The 21,025-nt window shown below is 55.8% G+C and overlaps 1 protein-coding gene across 1 annotated transcript; it reads right to left on the bottom strand.

Moving 5' to 3' along the window:
• Positions 1 to 227: 227 nt before the first annotated feature.
• Positions 228 to 20,708, bottom strand: LOC121069728 (cytochrome P450 26B1). Its single transcript, XM_040556172.1, has 6 exons — positions 19,529 to 20,708; positions 17,183 to 17,407; positions 4,918 to 5,193; positions 3,705 to 3,860; positions 2,508 to 2,789; positions 228 to 1,634 (listed from the first exon to the last, which is right to left on the bottom strand). The coding sequence occupies exons 1-6, from the start codon at positions 19,730 to 19,732 to the stop codon at positions 1,242 to 1,244; spliced, it is 1,536 nt and encodes a 511-aa protein (XP_040412106.1). The 5' UTR covers positions 19,733 to 20,708; the 3' UTR covers positions 228 to 1,241.
• Between the last annotated feature and the right edge of the window lie 317 nt (positions 20,709 to 21,025).

Raw genomic sequence — 21,025 nt, 5'->3', positions numbered from 1 at the left:
ATGAAATTAAAAAAAAAAATACCACCCAGCAAATGAAACTCAAGATACCTTGGTGGCCGCTTGCTTGTGCTGGAGCTGCTTTGGGCAGGGCCCCTCTCCCAGGTGGGCAGTGGGACGAGGCGGACAGCTTGCTAGGAGCCCGCCTCTCACTCTCCTTGCTGCCGAGCTCAGGCATCACCAAACAAAACCCAGACACGAGACAAACCATGCGGACGTTGGCTTATTTATAGAGATCACCTTTAATGCAAATGCCTCCCGTGTAAGAGGGCGCACCTGAAAGGAGCAGCTCTGAGCAGGGCAGCTTTGCTGGGTGCCCTGCTGCTCGCAGGTCTGGGGAGCCGCACGCTTTGAAGGCCAGTGCCTGCACCCTGAGGGAGAGCAAAGGCACCAAAATGCCCCCAAATGGGTGCCTCTGCGTGGAGAAGGCAAGGGGGGGGGGGGAACGGGACGGGTGCCCACAGGCTGTGTAGCAGCAGCAGGAAACTCAATGAGAAAAAACAGAAGCCCCCCCCACACCCCAGAGCCCATTTTGCAAAATGCAAAAACGCACTTGTCCAAGGCCTTGGAGAGACAGCTCGCCGTCTTCTCGGTCCCAGACAAGGCACCACAGGGTTTTTCGGTCCCGCAGCAGAGGCGAAACGGCAGCACCCCCCCAACCTACCCAGGGGATGGGGTGGGAATGGGCATCACTCATCTGCCCCTCACCCAGGGAAGTCCCCAAAGCCCCAAAACAAAAAACACAACTGAACAAACAAACAAAAACAAAAACAAAAAACACTGTTATCACCAGCTAATTTAACACTGTTAAAAAAAAGCCCAGCGGCCACCCAAGAGCCGCCCTGGGCTACCAGACCTCTGGTTGCCAGCTGATTTCCAAAGCCTTTCCCGCAGTCGGGGCTTTGCAGCGCTCCTCCTCGCAGCAGAAGTGTTTTATAGATATTTATATATATATATTTATAATATTTAGATACTGTGTATGGTCAGACAGTCCCAGTTCTACTCAGGATTTGCGACTCTCCCTCTTTTCGAAGGAAGTGAGAGGCACGAAGCCACCCCAACCTTCTCCACGCCCGGAGCAGAACGGTTTTGGCAGCTTCACCGGTGGAGAAAGCAGTCCCGACCCGGAGTCTCCGCGAAGCGAGCGTCGTGGAGAAGCTTCTCGGTCCTCTCCCCTCCCCTCCTGTTCGTCCCCGTGTCCCCACCCCACCCCTCTGTCCCCAGCCGCCCGTCCCTTGCGGGCTCTACACCGTGGCCCCCAGCATAGCGTCTGTCCCCGTCAGGATCTCGTTCTGGTTGGAATCCAGTCCAAAGAATTTGACCTTGAGTCCGTCGACTGGGTGGACCACGGGCACCAGGGTGATTTTGGGGAAAGTCCTGGTGGCGAGCTCGAAGCGGCTGGTGCTGGCCAGCTCGATGGCCAGCGCCTTGAGGAAGAGCTTGGCCAGGTGCTTCCCCAGACAGGTCCGTACGCCCCCTCCGAAGGGGAGGTAGTGGAACCTGCCCTCCTTGTCTTCGCTGCGGCCCTGCCCGAAGCGGTCGGGGTCGAAGACGTCCACATCCTTGAAGACGGGGGCGGTGTCGTGGGTGTCCCGGATGCTGTACATGACGCTCCAGCCCTTGGGGATTTGGAAACCCTGCAGGGAAGAGGGGAAGGGGAGAGAGAAAAGCAGAGCGTGTTAACCGTGCTGCAAGGAAGGAGAGAGGGGACAGCACGAAGCTGCTTTGATCCCCAGAGGAAACACTTTTCACCGTTTTCTTTGGGGTTGCTAGATTCATAAAGAAAGCAAAGAGTGCAACGCAAAGTGCTGGGAAATGGGAATGCTGGATTAATCCATGCCTCTGTCCCAGCCCATCAGATGAGCCATTCCAATTTATTTCCTTTGTGGTCACTTGCAGCAGCCACCTACCAGGAACCTGGCGGTGCCTGACTGCCCCGTGAGCCGGGCAGCCCGGGGGAGCCGCACACCCTTCACCACTTCGCTCCCACCCTGCCACCCAACGCTCACGTCAGGACCTGGGTGGTGTGAAACGGGGAGGATTTCTCATCCCCTGAGCACTTTAAAAGGCTTGTGACTCCAATCCTTGCATTAGCAGGATTTGCGGTGACAGCCAGGTCTCAAGCTTTTGTTGCGCTGGTAGGAAACTCCAGCCATCACGGTGAGCAATGCGCCTGTCATCTGGCAGCCTGGAGGTGCCCTCTGCAGTAAACCTTTCCCTTGTTACACCCCAGCTCAGATTTTGGCGTCAAACATTGTCACGATTTGCTCTTTGAGGCGTCATGGCTGTCTCCTCTTTGACAGCCCGAGTGCGTCTCTTCCCCACCAGGGGCCGGATCCCTGCGTCCTCCCGTGAATCTGCAGCACTTCCACCCACCACCACCAGCAGGATCTAATTTATCCTTCCCGGCTCTCATCTAAACCAGGCTTGAGAGAGCTCTGCACAAGGCACAGAGGGCTTTTGGGGGAGGTGACTGTGCAGCAGCACCCCGCCGCCAGAGCAGTACTCACATCCAGCTCGAAGGTTTGCAGCACCGTCCGGTACCCCCCCGAAATGGGGGTGAAGAGGCGAAGCACCTCCTTGATGACGCAGTCCAGGTAGTGCAGGCCGTTGATGTTGTCGAGCCGCAGGGAGCCCTCGCAGATGCAGCCGTTGTGGAGGATGCCCTTGCTGCGCAGCTCCTCCCGCAGCTTCTCCAGCACCCGCGGGTGTTTGAGGAGCTGCATGATCAGAGAGGTGCTGGCGCTGGCGGTGGTGGCGTAGGCGGCGAAGATGAGCTCCAGGGTGCCGTCCTGAAAGGCAGGAGGGAAGCTGGGGTGAGACGGAGAAGGGACAGACAGACGGATGGACAGAGAGCCAAGGCATGGCGGGAGCTAGGCACAGGGCCATAGCAGCCTGCCTTGGGGCACTTCTTTCCCCTCCGTCTCAAGGCGTGCAGCTCCAGGGGACAAAGAGACATTTCCCCCGTCTTGCCTTCTGCATGGGGATGTTCTGCTGCTGCTGACAGCAGGAGGAGGGCAGGATTGCTCCCACCACTGGAATATTCTCTCTGCCCTGCTCAGGCGATGCTGCAGCATTCCCCCTAACACCCCACAGCTCTCCAGCCCGACCTCACTGCAATGTCCCTCCTGGTGTGGGCACAGTCCTGCTCCCACTTTCTCCTGCACTCAGGGGAAATGAGAAACCTCCCTTTTAAAAGGGAGACATGGGTGGCTAGTGTGAAAGGCTGGAAACACCACGGAGAGCTTTCCACAGAGCCTTAGAGGATGCAGTGACAGACAGGAGAAAAGCCCTCAGGGATGGGTCTTGATTAATCAAGTCATGCCATGAGCCTGCTGCAATTAATAACCTGCCAAGGGTTCATACACCCTGTGGAGGAGACACCTGAAAACTGCACAGGCAGAGGTGTGAGTCTGCTCAGGGCTGAAAGCTTCAGCAAGCTTGCACGGTCTTTTGGTATTCCCTGAAAATGCTTTTAATCAAGGACTGAGTGTGATGAATACATCCCAAAGGAAAGCAACTGGCTTGTTGGCACCGTGCTCCACCAGGCCAGGGTTCACCTGCAGCTCCAGCAACACACGGGGGACCCCCAGCTCTGACCGACCACCTCAGGTGTGCCCCCAAGAAATCCACCCTGCTCCAGCTCACGCTCTGCTGCACAGGGAGCCCAAGCCCAAGGACAAGGGGGTCACGGGGAGGACCTTTACCTTCAGCTCCTGCATGGTGAGCTCCTTGCCGTGCTCTTTGCCGCTCTCTATCAGGATGTCCAGTGCGTCAGCATAGTCCTTGCCTTGTGTGTTCTGCAGTTTCTCCTGGATGGCTTTCTCCAGCCCTTTCTGCAGCGTCTCACGTGCCCGGATGCCCTGGGGAGCAGGAAACCATCAGATCACACAGGGCACAGCAATACAACCACCACCCCCCTGCCCTGGGGCTGCCCAGCATCCCCAGGAGCTGGAGACTTGCTCAGGAAGACACAACTATGGAATCCAATTGCACTTGCAGGTGCTCAAAGAGAAGTATAAAAATGCTGGAGTCACTCCCCGACCAGGAGGAGCAAGCCCCAGGTGTGCACGATTACAGGCGAGGGTAATCGGCACCTAGGTGCGAATGGTAGGTGGGATGTGGGAGCTCCAGTGCTGCACCAGTTCACAGGCCTCCCCCTCCCCCAGGATATACAGCAGTCCCTGGGAAAACTGTCTCTCGGGGGAAAGCCAGTTCATCCAAAAGGATCCTCTTCCCGAGAGTGAAATGGGGCTCCCAAGCAATTTTATTGTTGGGCCTCACTAAAGCAGTCAGCATGGGAGTGCAGCCGCACTGAGCTAACCTGGGGCTGCCAATGTCTGGGCTCATTCGTGTGGTCAAATAACAATGACAAAATATGCATTGATAGCCACAAAAATAATTAAAAAAAAAATCTATTACCAAAATTGCTGATGAAATACAGTTATTTTTTTTACGTTTTCACTTTGCATCCTCCATAGAAGAACTGGAACAGTTCTTAGGATCAGGAGGGCTGCTGGTCTGTCTGGCCCTGCAGACAGGCAGTGCATTGGTAGGAGAAGGCTCCCACAAATAAAATAATAAAAATAAAAATAAAAATAAAAATAAAAATAAAAATAAAAATAAAAATAAAAAAGCAAAGTGCCGTTGCAAGGAAAAACCACCCATTAAATCTGAGCAGATGCTGACTATATTCTCCATTGCACTGAACCACGGAGCACTCTGAAAGTCTATGAATGTGTCTCCCTCTCTACTCCACCAAAATAGGACTTTTTAGCCTAAAATAGACCTGCTTCTTAGATATCAGAATGTGAGAAGACATCCCACCAAGAGCATGCATAGAGGTAGGGATTAGCCACTGGCTCCCTAACTCCAGATTGCTGTTACCAGCTGGTGGAAGCCTCAGCCCAGATCTCTTACCCTCCTGTAGCCACTGAAGGGCAGGTCCATGGGCAAGGAGAAGACGTTCTCCACAAACTGCTGGTAGACCTCGAAGAGGCGGCTGAGCTCCTCGTCGGGGATGCGGAAGCCCAGCAGGACGCGGATGGCCATGCGGAAGGTGAGCTTCTGGGTCTCGTGGTAGACGTTGATGGACTCGGGGTTGCTGCTCCAGGCCCGGAGGGTGTCTTTGATCACCAGCTGGATCTTGGGCAGATAGCTCTCCAGGGCCTCGTGGCTGAAGATTTTGGAGAAAACCTACGAAAGAGAGTGAGCAGAGATTTCTACACAGCTCCAATATCTCCTGCTTTCTCTAGCAACCCCCTTCTGCCCACCAAAATGAACATCACAAATCTCCTGCGCTGAGCAGAAGGCTTGTCATCATCCAGAATTCATCATCCAGAAAGACCAATTTCCAAAATCACTGCCAAAAAGGGCTGATGGAGAGCTCTCAGCTGACGGAGCCTCCCCAGGCCCACTCCACCACAGCCACCCCAGACAACTGGTGATATTGTAGTGCCCCCAAGCTCCTCTCCAGCAGCTAACTGGAGATGGGAGGAAACAGATCACCTTGTGCATGGCAGGGTGGATGGAGCCAGCTTTACTGCGGTTCCATGTGTCCTGCTTCCCACCTGCATTCATCCCACTAGCTGGGTGCTAATAACACAGCTCTTCCGCGGGGCTTCTCTAATGTCTAATAGTCTGGTTGTGCACGAACACACACACAAGCTTTTCTCTCAGTGGGAAGCATTGGGAGTTTCTCTCTCCTAACAACCAACCGTTTTAAATATATACAAAAAAAAAAAAAAGTAAAATAATTAGTTCAAGGCCTTTAGGCTCTCTGAAAATCTGGCTGAACTCAGGCAGAGGTTCAAGTGCTATTGGGGAAAAGAGGCACACACGCATGCAGACGCTGAGATCGCACACATCTCATTTCCTTGGGAAACCAGGCTAAAAACCTGATGTCAGCAGACACTATTAATTTAAGTTCTGCAAGTAAACACTGCACAGGAGTGGGCCTCCCCAGGTCCCCGATGCTAACGGCTCCTTACTCCAATTTGGGACTGAGCCCGTGTGTTGCACGAGGAGCTCAGAAATGCCAGGAATGTCCCTTGGCCTCCCCCCGGCACAGCCCACAGCACGCGCTTTCATTCGGCATCCCCGCCGCATCCCTCCCAGAGTGCACCGGAGGAAAAAGTGCTGTTTGTTTATTTTTTATTAACCTCCACACACGGCGGCATGCACACATGCACCGCCACATGCCAGGCCTCCGGGAAAATCAAATTAAAGCAAGCTCCCACGGAGGGAGCTGCAAGCCTCCACCGGAGGCTGGTTGCTTGGGGGGGGCTGCAACGTTATCGAAATGACAAGAAAAGGAGAGAAATCAAAGCCGCCCCCTCTTTTGACGAGTGCCGAATGCACCGGAGCTGTAAATGTGGGAATTTCCTCTGCAGTCAGCACTCAAAGGGAAAGGTAACATTTTCCTGGCGGCGACCCCTCACTGCTAATGCACATCGTTCGCCGGGAGTTTGTTTGGTGAAATAACACCTCTGTCCCCTCACAGGCCGGGCGGGAGGCCCGACAAAAGCTGCTTCATAACGCGCCGCATGCAGGCTGAGCCCCGAGTAAAACTCATCACACCACACACGGCAGGGCAGAGGTTGGCGTGGAAATCAGTGTGCAAGCAGGATGCTAGGAGGAGGGCTGGGAGAGAGGGAGAAGATGCACACAGACTGACAGATGTGCTCGCAGACAGACAGACAGCCCCAGATGTCTACAGAGAGCTGAGGAATGAATGAATGGAGCGGGAGAATGAATGAACGGCTGGGCTAGGGTGAGGGTGCGAGATGATGCGGCTGCTGCTCTCTGTGCCTCTCTGCACTTCATGGGCTATTTTTAAGCCCAGAAAGGACAGCGATGCTTGGGCAGACCAGCTCGGGTGTGTGCAAGGGGGGTGGGAAAGAAGCTGCTTGGAGAAGAAGAGGTTGCAGCCCTGCCTTGGGCCACCATCCTGGTGGAGGTGGCATCCGGGGCTCCCGACCTGGAGCAAACCCCGGCCTCCCACATTGCTGCCCAACACCTCCCCCCATGAGGGGTGAGGACCCCCCTGCTCCCCACACAAAGCCCAACATCTACAGAAACACCTCTGGTCCTGCTGTGCAAAAAACAACCCACAGTGCAGAGAACCAGCCCGGGGCTGGATCCACACCTTGCAGCCAAGCTGGACTCAGGAGGAGCGCGCCCGTCCCAAGGAGGGATGCTCAGCAAAGGCACAAGGGAGAAAATGAGCCCCTGTGGAGGTCAACAGCCTGGAAATGGGGAGTGTTCTGCACTGGGGGGATCTGGTCTTTTTTTGCCTTTTTTTGAGCTGTCCTTTTGCTGTCGGGCTCCTCCAGCCTCATCCGGCTGCAAAGCTGGCGTCACGGGTCCCGGCCGCTTGCCGCCGCTGCGCTCCACGCCGCCTAATCCCAGATGTCAGCGGATCCTTCCCCAGCCAGACACAAGTCTGGATCCCCTTCCAGTCACCTCCAGTTCAACCCTGCATCTTTCCAGTTGATTAAAAAGGAGGAAAAGGCAGCCAACTTTCCCTGACATACCTCGGCGCGTTTCTAGCCTAAAATCCCTGCGCCCTCTAGTGAAGCCCAGCCGAGGAGCATCGCTGCACAAAAAGTTTGATCCCGAGCAGCCCGGAGGCAAAAACAGCTCTAAGGGGATGCCCCTTACAGGAGGGGTCCGGTAGCAGCCATGGGGCAGCTGGCCAGGGCTTTGGGGGGGTGCTGGGAAGAGCCTTCATCTCTCCACATTTTTGGTGTGTCCTAAAAAAAACCAAGTCTGGGGATTTGCTCTGTGCATCTCACACCCGCACGCGCTTGCCTACCCCCTGCCCGGGGAGACCCCCACCACCCAGTTGGAAACTTCCGAATCCGCCTCACAGTGGAAACAGGATATTTAAAGATTTATGGGTTTCCTAAGGCAGAAAATTCCTTCCCGGTGTCTCAGCTCCGGGATCTCCCGCAGAGGTCCAGCTCTGCATGACAGTGAGCAGCCCCCAGTCCCGGATGGAGTGCACCCCAACCCCATCCTTAAACCTCACCAAAGAGGAGTGGACATTCAAGTAAAACACCTTCAGCTTCAACCCACAGCATTTTTATGCTTAGAAAAAGCTTCATTTTGTAGCTGGGGTGAAGTGTAATTATCAGGGGTGATGCTTTTCGTCATTTTACCCCTCCTTGGTGCCAGATAAACTTCCCCCTTCAAGCACAAGTTTCATCCCCTGCCTTTCACCACCACAATCTGTGGGTGCCCTGCTCTCCAGCACAGAAAGAGGGAGTGGAGTTTATCCTTCCCACCCTCCAGGAGAAGAAGCCGGGACCAGAAACCCGTGCCTCATCCAGCTCGGAGCTGCTGGCCCAACAAAACAAAGGCACGATCAACGCGGAGACGTTTTCACAAACCAGTTTGGCACCGGCAGTACGTGTCAGGGAAGCATCCAAAGCAGTGTCCCAACCTGGAGATGTGCTATTGCTTCCTACATCTCAAAGGCCAGGTGGTGTTTGTCCCAGCCCTGCCCTGTCACCACCTTGTAAAGGATGTCTGCCTCCATCTGCCAGGCGTGGAGCCCACTGCCGTGCTCCAGTGGGCTTGTAAACCAGGATATTTTTGGAGAGGGATGAGAACACTCATGGGCAAGAGGCTGCCCTGGTGCTGGGAGCATGAGAGAAGGGAAAATGCTGCAAAAGTGCTGTGGGACTGTGCCACCGTGCCAAGGTACTGCCAAGAGGAGAGGACCTCCATGGGCCCCTGCCACTGCCCCGACACACTGCTGTTGGTGCAAGCTGGTCCCCTGGAAGGTGGAGCACCTCTGCCCGTGCTGGGGCTGAAATGAGGCCTCGTTGTATTTCCCCGTGCCATGCTCTCCCGCCATCCTCCATCATGGGAGGAATCCAGGTCCCTTTAGAGGGAAAAGCCAGGAGTTTCTGCTCCCCCAGAAAGGAGCAGCTCTGGATGCGCAGACCAAAGTGCAGCATGGAGTGAAGTGAGAAGCGCGAGTGCTGCGGGGGAGCTGAGGGCAGCAATCCCTCCCCAGGAGAAACACAAGAACCCCATGCATGCTGCCACCCGTCACCACCAGCGACCTGGCTGCAGGAGTGGGGCACGGAGCAGAGCAGGGACAATTTCACCAGGCCTGGCCCAGCTGGAAAAAAAGTGGAGTAGAAGAGACTGCTTTGCAAAGGGTAGTTTCAATGACATTCAAATGATTCACAAAAAAAAATAATAAAATAAAATAAAGTACTAGAAAGAAGACCAGAGAGATCATCTCGGCATCTTTAGGGCAAGTTATGATGATCGTGCACCTTTCAGAATTGCTCATAGCCTTAATTTTTACTTTTTTTTTTCTTTTTTAAGTATTTGGGGTTGTGAGAAACTCTAGAATTTTATCTTCCTGTTCCAAATCAGACTAAAACCAAACAGCCCAAGCACCCCGGTTCCATGTAGCACAAAACCTTCCTGTCCAAGCAGTTCAAAAAACACTTTGCTTGGCATGGGAGGCTTTGCTTTCCAACCCTTTAACAGGATAATGGTGTAAAGGGATGGCAATGCAAAGGGGAGAGGAGGAAAGAAGCAGGAAGCCCTATGTCTATCTCAGCACCCTATCTGCAAAACTGTCTCACCTCAAAAAAAAAAAAAATCCAGCACCAGCAAAACACGACCTGTTATATTCAGCAATTTAGGTTGCTTGGCCCTCTCCGTGGGGATACCCAAACACACTGTGGTTCTTCAGCACCTCTGTGCCTGCACCACCCCCAAAGTGCTGCTCCCCCCTTCCCTCCCATTTACTCATGGGGAACCAGTGCATTGGGGGACTGCAAAATTCACCTTACATATTGTCACTGCTCCTTGAGTGGGAAATCGAACACAGGGAGGGAAAGAGAGAGAAGTTATCACATCAGTGGGTAGCTCAGCAAAGAAATGGGAGCTGTGTTCAGGAGAAGTGACCTTGTATTGGGAAAGGGGATCACCAGGCCAAGAAGAGGTCCAAAGTTGCCCATGGCTGGAGCTGGAGGGAAGCAGCAGCCCCCGAGCCCACAGGGCAGGTGATGGCATGGTCAGGGCAGCCATCCACCAGCAACAGATGGCTGGGAAGAGCTGAGATGGGCTGTGGACAATGTGCTGCATCCCAGATCTGTGGCATGGAGGTGAGAGCTTACCCAGAGCTAAAGAAGAGGAGAGAAGCTCACTTGGCAGCAAGGGTGGTGTCCTGCCACCACGTCAGAGCCAACGGAGGAGAGATATTAGGAGACAAGCCCCCTTTTTGGTGACTTTTCCTGGAGCATGGAAGGGGGATCAAAGGGAAGGGATGCCCACATGATTAAGAAACCCACAGGTTCCCCTAGCAGCAAAGTTGGACTTGGCAAAGAAACCGTCTTTGAGAGCCCTTCCCAGAAGTGCTCAGCCCTTGGTCCTGCCACGTGTTACATGGCAGAACAAGGGGATGAGAGGGAAACACCTGCCCCATGACACAACATGCCTCATCCCAAAGGGGAAATAAATGCACCTTCCTGAGCATGCACTGTCTTGGCAGAAATAGGAAAAGACCTTGGAAAAGTGCTTCCACAGCAGCAGGAAAATCTCACCAGCTCTGCCACCGAACTCCTGAGGAAGGTCTTGCATCGGATGGGGATGGGCAAGCCTCGGATGGTGCAGAGGAGTTCCTGCTTGTGAAAATGTGAGCCCCTGCAGACTACCAGCGAGGCCCCCTCTGGCTTTAAACTAAGCCCAAAGAAGAGATGACAAAGCCTGAGGTGACCCAAAGCCACCAGGCATAATTAAGGAGAGGAAAGATGAAGAGCAAGGTGGCTGGCAGATATATTTGGTGGCACAAGTGCCACCTGGGCAGTAAAGAGGAAAGTTAATCCAACACAAAGCCCTCTGACCCCAGAGGGATGAGTGGGACATTACAGACCCCGGCTGCCCGAGCTGCCTGGCTGGACAGACCGTGGCATGGCAGAAAAACAAAACTACTCAAAGACAGCACAGGACAGATGATGAGCCTGAAAAGCTCTCCCCCATCTCCAGGACGCACTCCTGGCATCCCCCAGTGCTGCTCAGAGCAGCCCAAGGAGGGATTTTGTCACCTCCGTGCCTCAGAGGACATCTCACAGCTCCTACCCCAGGGGATGTGGATGGTCAGAGCCCCCCGAGGGGCTCAGCCCGCGAGGTAAGGGCAGCTCCCGGGCTGCCACCGCGCTCAGGCGCAGCTCAGCCCAAAGCAGGGTGAGAGCACACTGGGGGTTTTGGGGTGGGCGGCGCTCTGAAAACCCAAAAAACTTGTATTTCAGCCAGGAGCACCTGTGCTTTGTTTTTTTTTTTTTAATCCATCGGAATTACTCTGGATTTACACCACCATAGATGACAGCACTATTTGGTCTAAAGTCAATGAGCCAGCCTAGCCAGCAAATTCTTCCCCAAGACCACGAGCGGGAGCCCTCCTACATCAATGGGAGCCTTTTTTTCTCCAGCTCCGGTGACTTTTGCCCGTGGGTTAAAGCTCTCCGGGCAGCAGCCTGGGAAGGAGTAAAGGGGCCTGGTGCATGGCAGCTGGAGCCCAGCCCGCCTGAGCTGACCCGATGCGATCCGGGGGGGCTCGGGTGGAAGGCGATGGCTCGTTCCCTACAATTCCTGCTGAGGAGGGTGGAAATGCCAAAAAAAAAAAAAAAATTAAATTCTCTGAGCAGCCTGGGTCGGGGTGTTTGGCAGCAGGGAACGTACGGTCCCGCCGCCTCCCATCCCTCCTTCCTCCTCCCACCCCTCTCCCCCGTCTGCCTCCTTCCCTCCCTCCCCCCAGTCCTGCCCACAGCAGCTGGTTTATATTTGGTTGTAAATTTATGGCCCCTTTTGTGTTCTTAATCCTCTTGCAAACTATATTAAAGCCTCAGACCTTTCTACTTGGTGCTAATAAGCTCAACACTTGTATGCCTCCGAGGCAGAACATTAATTGTGGTGTGTTAATGAATGATGTAGTTTTGGACAGTGAGACAAAACAGGCCGTTTCTCTGCACCACTGTCTGCTTCCTCCTCGAGTCTCCGGGTCTAGGATGTCTACCCAGCCCACGGACTGCTTTTATTTTCTTCTTTCTTTTCCTTTTTTTAAGCCAGCTGTGCCTATTTTGGGATTACTATGCTGGAACAGAGCACGGGCCCTGCAAGTCCAGTGCTCTCTTGCCAGGGCTGAATGCTTCCGAGGAAAGTCACTGTCCCACCTTTCCCTGCACCAGAGCACGCTGGCACCGCTTATCCCACACCAAGAAACTCCTTCCTGGCCCCGGGCACTGCTTGGTTCAGACCCTAAAGCTCAGGGTGATGTGTCCTGGCCTTTTCCAGCTCCCATTCCCCTCTGTACACAGACACCGGGCTCCCTCGTGGGCAGCAGCATGGCAGCACCTCGCTCTCTGTTTGCTGAAATTCAGCTTCCCACTGCCCTTAAATCCCGTAAAGCCAGAGCCCACGCTGTCCCTGCACAGGTTTGCTTTGCCTTCGTTACAGGTCGCATTGGCCCAGGGGTCGATACTTCCAAAACACACATGGGGTAAATCCGGAGCAACTGCACTGATTTTGCTGGGGTTTCATGGGTATAAATGGGAACTGAGGGGGTGAAAAAGACAAACCTAGGGAGGGATGTGAAATGGACTCAGCGTGAGCAGCCGGACAGGGACAGGGTCCCATCCCCGTCCATACAGCAGAGGTGGCATGGCTGTGCCTCCGAAATGAGAGCAGGATGTGGAGAGCCCCGAGACAGGCGCTGTCCCAGGACCCCTCCCTGATAAGTTCCTGTAGGAGAGCAGGAGCCTCCCTCCCTTGGGACACAAAATGTGTCTGACCTGTCCAACCCTCGGGGATGATGTGTGTCCTTCACCCCATGCAGAGGGATGGGGTTCTGCCACCGCAAAGCCAAGGCAAAGCCATGGCCATGCTCAGCCAGGCAAGAGAGCAACGCGCTGGTCACCACCAGGTGACCTGGGAACAAAAAGGCCGGGACAAAGGAATGAGCTCCCTCCAGTGTGGCATGGGCAGCCCAGATCCTTCTCCAATCTCGACATTAGCTCTGTGACCCCCTGGCAGTAACAACCTCGCGGTAAGCATCTATCTCAGGAGGTTGAGGAGTTTGGGGTTGCTTTTGTTTATTGCTTGTAAAGTGCTCTCATCCAACAGCTTCATCTGGGGCCAGGACAGAGCCAGCACTAATGACATCTGCAGCAGCACTACGCCCCCGAGGCACACAAGCCCTGCCTCCCACCCCACAAGCTGTCTCAGCCCTGGGCAAAGCTGACTTTATACCTGAGACTTCTTCTCCAGCAAAGCTTGGAGAGTCCCCAGAGGAAAATTTCTCCAATTTGTACAAACTTTGATGGCTTCCTGCAGGGGAGCTTTAATAAATAGGGGATGGGAAAGCAGAGCTGCCATAGGGATTGTTTTCTTAATGTGGTCTTGTTCCTCCTAAGCACCTTTCAGGAGAGCAACTCAGAGCCCTCTATCAACACCTCTGGGATTAAAGCTTCTGATAGCCAGGGATGGAGAAGGATATTCACCCACTTTATGTAGGCAGATGTTGAATCCTCATAAGATCGTGAAGAAAAGTTCAGAGAGTGAAACAGCAAACCTGAGAGAAGAGCTCCAGAGACCGAGTTGTCCACCCCAGCCCTGATCCCATCACCATCATGGGCAACTACTGCAGACCAACCAGCAACAGCTGCAACTTGCTGGTGCTAAAATCACAGAGAAGAGCTAAAATCTTGTGGAAACCTCTGCAATACACGGCCAGCAGAGCAGCTGATTTCTGCGGCAAGCTACTAGAAATACCGTGCAAGAACATGCTGGGCTTAAAGCTCTTGCTAGAGCTTGTCTGCTCTCTGAGTGGCAATCTGTCCCACCAAGAGGAGACCACAGCTTGATTGCCAGGAACAATGAATGAGCATTTGCCAGTGCTGGTGTAAATAAGTGCAGCTCCACTGGCATATAGGAAGATGATGGGAACTCATTTCAGGTGGTGACCACGCAGCAGTTGGTGGGCAAGAGCTAGAGATGACCCCAGTGCTTTGGGTCACAGAAGAGGGTAAGCACATGGGGTTTCACGCTCCTTTTCCTCCTGCCAGCTGGCACCCAATGCCACAGGCAGCCTCAAGGGAAACGATACTTCATGGCAACTTCTGGCAGGACCAGAGAATGAGAAAGTAATTAGGAGTGAGCAAAGAGTCGAGCTGAGAGAGGTGGGGAGGGAAGGGAATGTGAGAGGTGGATGAAGCTGCTGCTCCAGAAAGCCCCACGAGTTTTAAACTGAGTTATCAACAACCCCACAGGTTTCCCAGGAGCTACTGCTGCTCTTCTTCGTGGAGCTCTCAGGCTGCTCTGAATCTTTTAACGTTTTCTATTAATACTAGCACCTTTGCTGAGAAAGTTGGTGATATCTGTGAGAAATGCCATCTTCTGCCAACGTTTTTTTTGCTTGGCTTCCCAGCAGGGAGGTACAGAGCAGGTACCTAAGAGGAAAACTTCTACGTGGAAGGAGCAAGCTTAAATCTCAGACTAGTGCTTCCTCCTCATGCATCTCACGGTCAGGATGGGGAGAGTTAAAATTCAATGCCATTTAACAGCAACAAAAGCTCAGGGCTAACAAACTCAAAAGGCACCGCTAATTTCTGCCCGTAGAAGGCACCTGGCCTGGAAAAACCTTTAATCTGGTCATCGCAATCTCGCCAGGAACAGCATGATCTATTGCTTCACATCAGAAGCAGGTTCACCTTATCTCCGCGTGTGCAACTCGCCCAGCCCAGGGCGAGGGATGGTTTGCACAGAGGAAAGGGAGATTCCAGCTGCCGGGCTCCGTGAGCACCCATGGGTGCGTGACGCACAGGATGCTCAGCCCCGCGAGGACAGTAATTAAAAGACTGAGTGAAGGAATCAGAATAATCTGCCGTGTTCAAAGGAAAGTGAACCATCCAGCTGAGCCCATCATACCCAAACCCACACTGATGAAACAGAAAGCTTAAAGTCTGCTTAGCCCTGCAGCATCCCCAGCCCTGCTAATCTTGCTCTCTGCTACACCAGAGCCCAGAGCAGGGTGAGGGGTGTGGGCAGAAGCACTTGCGGTCCGTAAGCATCTGAGGCCATGGCTCGGTTGCACAAGGGTGGCGTCAGAGCCTTGATCCAACAGCAGGGCATCCCGGGACAGCGGGCTCTACCTGTTCTCAGGAGGCTTTAGCCATCCCTGAGGCAGGAATTAGGATCTTGGCCAGCTTGGGACCATATGCAATGCTAAAAATTGGGAAGGCAAAAGAGTTTTGAGGAGGAGAATGGAGATCCAGACCAGCCTTGGGCTCAAAAATACAGGGAATATTTGGGTCTGGGATTCACAACCTAGCATATAAGTGAGACAGGCAGGTACTGAGGGAGAGAGGCTGTCCCCTCGCTACGCCGCTGGTATTGCTCCTTTCTGGTGCCAGCGCTCCCCAGCTGAGCTGTGGTACAAATTACGAGTCCATCAGGATACCACAGAGGTCAGGCCTCCCTTTTCCATGACCTCGTTCCCATAACCCACGCTCTCCTCTCCTCCCCCCAGCATCTTTTCCTGAGGTTTGGATTCTGCGGTTTTTATTGAGGACATCTCAACCGAAGGCCTGAGCTACCCACTCTTCAGCAGAGAAAAACTGTTTTGCCACATGAGATAAAGGAAGCAGCAGAGGAGAGCGGAGGCACCTTCACATCGCCGGTTGCTGCCACTTAACCCTCTCGTAATAGCAAACAAACAGGAGCCAGAGCTGCAGTTTCACCGCTGCCTTCCCCTGCTGCCGGAGGAAAACCATCCCTGTCCCTGCACCTCTCCTTTCCCTGGACATGCTCTGTGATGGGACAGCCCCGCGCACAGCCTTTCACGGCAGGGATGAAAAATATTTTTCCCTCCTTAAGACAAAAAGGAGCAGCCCAAGCAGCCGGCGGTGCAATTGCAGGCACCGAGCTCGCCACGATCCCAGGCAGGGACCAAACAGCGGGGTCCTGGTGGCATTTCGTTAAGGACTGTGACTCGTGGGAGTCAGGCCGAGGTGGTCTTCTCATCCTAACCCCAAGAGGAAAGAGAAGCGATGGGGTTCGGCAGGGATTTCAGAGAAATGCATGCGCCAGGATAGGGAATCCTGCTGGAGCATGGAGAGGAGAGCGCGGTCTACCTCGGGACAAGTGCTGGGGCAGCCCCTTGGTGCTGGATACCTCAATCACCCCCACCTGGGGGCAAAGCTTTTGGGAAGCAAGGAGAAGCTTTCCCTTCACCGTCCCCCAAATTAATCCCCCGCCCCTACCCAGCAGGGCAAGAGCCTCTCCCGTCGAGGCAGGGATGTGAAAGCCATTGCCCATGCCACCATCTTCCGTGCCACCACGCCAGCACGCCCTGCCTGTCACCTCTGCCACCACCTTTGCCTGCGGGAGTTTTGCCTGGGGGGGGGCCCTGAGGTCGATCCCCGACACCTGAGGACGCTCACTGCCCCCTGAGACCAGGCTGCCCCCACTGCTGGCCTGCTTTGGGGCGCGTGCAGAGGGTCTGGCAGCGGGACCACCGGGGGGGGAGCCGAGGTGAGGGGTTGGGACTGCACCCCCCAGCCAGCCCTGAACCCCACCTTCACCGGGGGACCCCCATCAGCACCCCAAATTCCCTGAAGTCCTGCGAACACTGAGTGTCACAAGAACCCTACAGCAAGCAGGACCGCAACAGGGGATCCCCACAGCCCCCTCTGGCGCAGCCTGGATGTGGGGGGGGGCTGCACTGCATCGCCCCCTCTCCCCCCCCCTACACCCCCCCCCGCCCCTTCCTGCATCTCCCTTTTAAGAGCTCTGCGGGGCCGCTCCCGGCCTCCAGCCCACGGCAGCCCCCGCCACGCGTGTCCCCATCCATGGGTGGGCAGTGGGGGGGGGCAGAGACAGCCCTCGGGAACGCCCCGTGTGCCCACCCCCGGCTCCCTCACGCCGTCCCATCGCCCTTTTAAATTCCTCAAAGGCTCCGAGCAGGGACACGGGGTGGGGGGGGCGCCCACGCGGGACCGCCCACGAGGGGGGTCTGGGAGGGAGCGTAGAGGGAGGGGAAGGGAAGCAGGGCAGGGAGAGGAGGAAGGGAAGGGAGGGAAAGGGAGGGGAAAAAGGGGGGGGTCCCCCCGCTCCCCGCGCCCCCCCGCGCGGCGCGCCCGGTCTCGCGTGGGCTCCTCACCTTCCTCTTGTGCCGGTGGATGTCGCCGATGGAGTTGGCCACGGTGTTGGGCCCCAGCAGCATGCGGGTGCTGCGCGGCCACTCGGTGCTCACCAGGTGGTGCTCCCCCATCAGGATCTTCCGCACGTTCTCCGCGCCCGTCACCCGCACCAGCGGCCGCCCCAGCAAGTGCGTCTTGAACACGTTCCCGTACTTCTCCCGCCGCGAAGACTGGAAGCAGGAGCCCTGCGGGGGGAGCACGGGGCGGGGGGGGGGGGGGGAGGGGGGGCCGGGAGGCCGGTGTCACCGCACGGCCCCCCCCACGCGTGGGGATCCCCCCCCCTCCGCGTCCCCGCATCCCCCCGCGAGCAGCATCGCTCCCGGAGCAGCTCCGCGGGGATTTCGGATTTCGCCCCCCCCCGCCCCGTTTTTTGGAAGCGGACACCCGGCGAGCAGCCTGGGGAAGAGCCGGGGAGGGGGGAGCTGTGCCTGCGGGTCTGGGGGGGCCAAAATGCGGGGGTCCCCCCCGTGCACAGCCCCGCTGCCTCCGACGGGGCGCCCGGCGCTGCCCGCTCCTCCCGCCGGGGCCCTCCGCCCCCCGTCCGCCTCCCTTTTTCTACCTCCCCCGGCACTTTTAAAACACTTTTTTTTTTTTTTCCCTCATTTTTTTTTCCCCTCTCTTTTTTTTTTTCCCCCCGTTTTTTTTTTTTTGAACCCCTTTTTTTTTTTTTTTTTTTTTTCCCCTCGCTCAGACCGAATTTACTCGAAAGGCTGCGATTCGCCTAAGTAAATCTGCAGATTTCGGGCGGCTTTAATAACTTTCCCACATGCTCCGGGGGGGGCTTTTGTCGGCGAGGAGCCGGGCCGAGCGGCGGGGGGGGGGGGGGGGACACGAGCCGGGTCCCCCCCAAACCCCGACCCGCCGGGAGAAGCGCTGCGAGCGATCGCGGGTTGCGAGTGCGTGTGTTTATTTTGAAACAAAAGCGCGGTTGTGAATTTCAGATGTTCAGGTGACCCTGTTTCTTGATCTGCGTAAATATAATTAAAGTCCTTTTTGTGGCATTAATAAAGAGTTATTTGTACACCATTTCCAGGGCAGCACAAAGAGGACCTTTATGTGGGAGAAGTTTCGAATGGAGTCCAATTTATACAAAATTTTGTATTTTTAGCCCTGGACTCTGTTTGGATGGAGCCTGTGGAAAAGCGAGAACCCTTTTCTGGTCCCCCTGTAAAAATCTGATAAATTTCTTTAAAAAATAAAGCCCTATTGAGAGCGTGCGGTTAACCCCTTCGGCGCCGCGGCCGGGGAGGGGGACGGCTCGGGGTGCGGGGGCTCGCACCTCGGGGCTTCCCCCAGCGCCGAGCCGAGCCCAGCCGAGCCGGGCCGGGCCGGGCCGGACCAGCCGCAGCCGCGCAGCCGGTCCTGGGCAGCGCTGCCCGGAGGAGCCGTGCCGGGGCCGTGCCGTCAATGAAACGCGACCTTGGGCGGCGGGAGCATCCCGGCGGAGGCTCCGCTCGCTGGTTTGTTTGGCTCGGAGTGGGAAAGGCTCGGGCTAATTGTCCTCGGGGCTTCCCTCCCGGGAGGCTGCGAGCGGCGGAGTGCCCCCAGCCCGGCCCGCGGCTCCCCCTGAGCGGGGCACCCCCGGAGGCCGCCAGCCTCTTCTCCTCCTCCTCCTCCTTCTCTCTCTCTTTTTTTTTTTTTTTTTTCCCCTTTTTTTTTTGGCAGCCACCCTTCCTCAACGCGGTCCGAGGGGATCCCGCTCCGCCCGCCGCTGCTGCTCAGCACTTAGCGAGGTTAATCCCGGGTTAAGCTCCCGATTACCTCCGTGGGCTTCCCCCGGCACCGGACCCGAGCCGGGCGGGTCGGGGACACGGCCGGGAGCAGCTCCCGGGGCCGCGGAGCGGGCAGCGGGGGGGGGGCGAGACCCGGGGACCCCCGCACCGTGCCCGCAGCCCCCCGGGGCAGCCAAATCCCCGCGTGCCGCCCCCGGGGGTTGGCTGATTTCAGTTTTTCATTTTGCTTGGATTCGGGCTGGGGGAAGAAAAAGGCTTTCTGGCAGCGCGGGGGAGACCCCCGAGCCTCCCCCCGCCGCCTCCCCGGCACCGCGCAGCCCACGCCGGGGGAACCCCGGCGCGCCCCGGGCCGGGCAGCGCAGCGCGGAGCCCCGGGCGAGCCGAACCGAGCCGAGCCGGGCTCCCTCGGTCCCCCCCGGCCCCATCTGCCTCCCCAGCTCGCCGGGAGCCCGCCTGATGCAATCGCAGCCCGTGCAAAAGGAAAGAAAAAGGGAGGGAAAAAAAGAAAAAAAAAAAAAAAAAAGGCAGCCGGTCCCAGCCCACCTTCCAGGGAGGGAAGGGAATCCTCCTTACCTGCAGGAGCCAGTGGAAGGTTTCTCCGATTAAAGGGAATCCCATAGAGCCTTTAGGGATTGGTAGCTTGCAGGTTTTGTCGCGGGTGGCAGCCCAGCGGAGCTGCCACAGCTGTTGGGACACGGCCAGCAGCAAAGTCAGTGACACCAAGCACGCCGCGAGGGTAGCCAGTGCCGAGACGAGATCAAAACTTTCAAAAAGCATATTTGGAAGAAGGAGGAGGAGGAGGGTGGGGAGAGAAACAGCCCCTTGACAGGCACCACACTCGCACCCACACACACGCACGCACGAAAAGAGGGCGATTGCGGAGCGCACACTGACCCTGCCTGGGGGGTCCTGGGGCGGGGGGGCCGCGCTCGCCCCCCTCTCCGCCGGCAGGTTAGAAAAACAGCAGGAAAAAAGGAGGGGGAAAAAAAAAAAAAAAGGGGGCAAGGAAAAATTGAAAAGGGGCAAAAAAGCAGTTTCTCCTCTGTCCCTCTCTGAAAACTTTGTTCTTGTTTGGAATAAACTTGACAGAGTGACACAGGCGAAAAAAAAAAAAATAAAGAAAGAAAAAAAAAAAAGAAAAACACACCAACAACACTAAAAGAGAGGAAAAAAGAAAAAAGCAACAGGAGAGCCCCCAAAAGAGGGGCGTGGGGGCCCTGAGTAGCCAAAAACGCGAGAAAAAAAAAATAAAAAGGAAAACCCCGGAATGAAAAAAAAAAAGACCCCCAAAAAGTCCAAATGCAGATGCTCTGGCTCTCGCTCGCTTTCAAGGCAAGCCACACACACCAGAAGGAGAAAAAAAAATGAAAGAAAAAAAAAAAAAAAGGAGCGAGATTTTTAAAAATACTAAAAAAAAAATCTTAAAATAAGTCAGCAAAGACCTGGAGAGATGGAAGAATTAAATAGCTCTATATATGTATCTATACACACGGAGCGAGACAGATCGGTTTATATCTCTATCTCCCTCCACATAAATATATCTCCATAAATATATATATAAATATATATATATATATATATATACGCCGGTTATTTGTTAGCCCCAGACTTTTCACAAGACTCCTGTAAAGAGGAGGCAGGGCTGCCTCGGTATAGCCCCTCGCGATGTGAGTTCGGGTAACAGAAAGTCAATGTGTGTTTATATAGAGGCGGGGAAGCCGGGCTGGGCTCGCCGCCAGCCCCGGCTGCTCCCCCGCACACCCACCCTCACTTCAGAGGGCTCCGGGGGAGGCGGGCCGAGCCGGGCGGACGCGGCGCTGGAGCGTGCGAGCCCTGGCCCGCCGCCCGCCGCACGGTCACGCCGCGCTCCTCGGCCTCCTCCTCCTCCTCCTCCTCCTCCTCCTCCTCCTCCTCCTCTCCTCCTCCTCCTCCTTCTCCTCCAGCCGCCGCCGCCGTCCGCACCTTCGGCCTGCGGAGAGACGAGCGCGGCTCAGCCCGGCGCCCCCCACCCCAATGATTTGTCGGCCTCCTCCCCCGCCCCCCCCCCCCCCCCCCCCAGATGCTTAACCC

The sequence above is a fragment of the Cygnus olor genome, chromosome 4 (assembly GCF_009769625.2).
Source record: "Cygnus olor isolate bCygOlo1 chromosome 4, bCygOlo1.pri.v2, whole genome shotgun sequence".
Lineage (NCBI taxonomy): Eukaryota > Metazoa > Chordata > Aves > Anseriformes > Anatidae > Cygnus > Cygnus olor.
Note: the sequence above shows the minus strand (reverse complement) of the source record. Positions and strands in the feature narration are given on the sequence as shown.

Bases quoted from the DNA above. Each gene is read 5' to 3' on its own strand.
- LOC121069728 (XM_040556172.1), bottom strand. From the start codon at position 19,732: ATGCTTTTTGAAAGTTTTGATCTCGTCTCGGCACTGGCTACCCTCGCG. The intron at 3,861-4,917 runs GTAAGAGATCTG...CCTGCTCCCCAG, and splicing joins CCTTCAGTGGCTACAGGAGG to GGCATCCGGGCACGTGAGAC. The intron at 1,635-2,507 runs GTGAGTACTGCT...TCTTCCCTGCAG, and splicing joins TGCAAACCTTCGAGCTGGAT to GGTTTCCAAATCCCCAAGGG.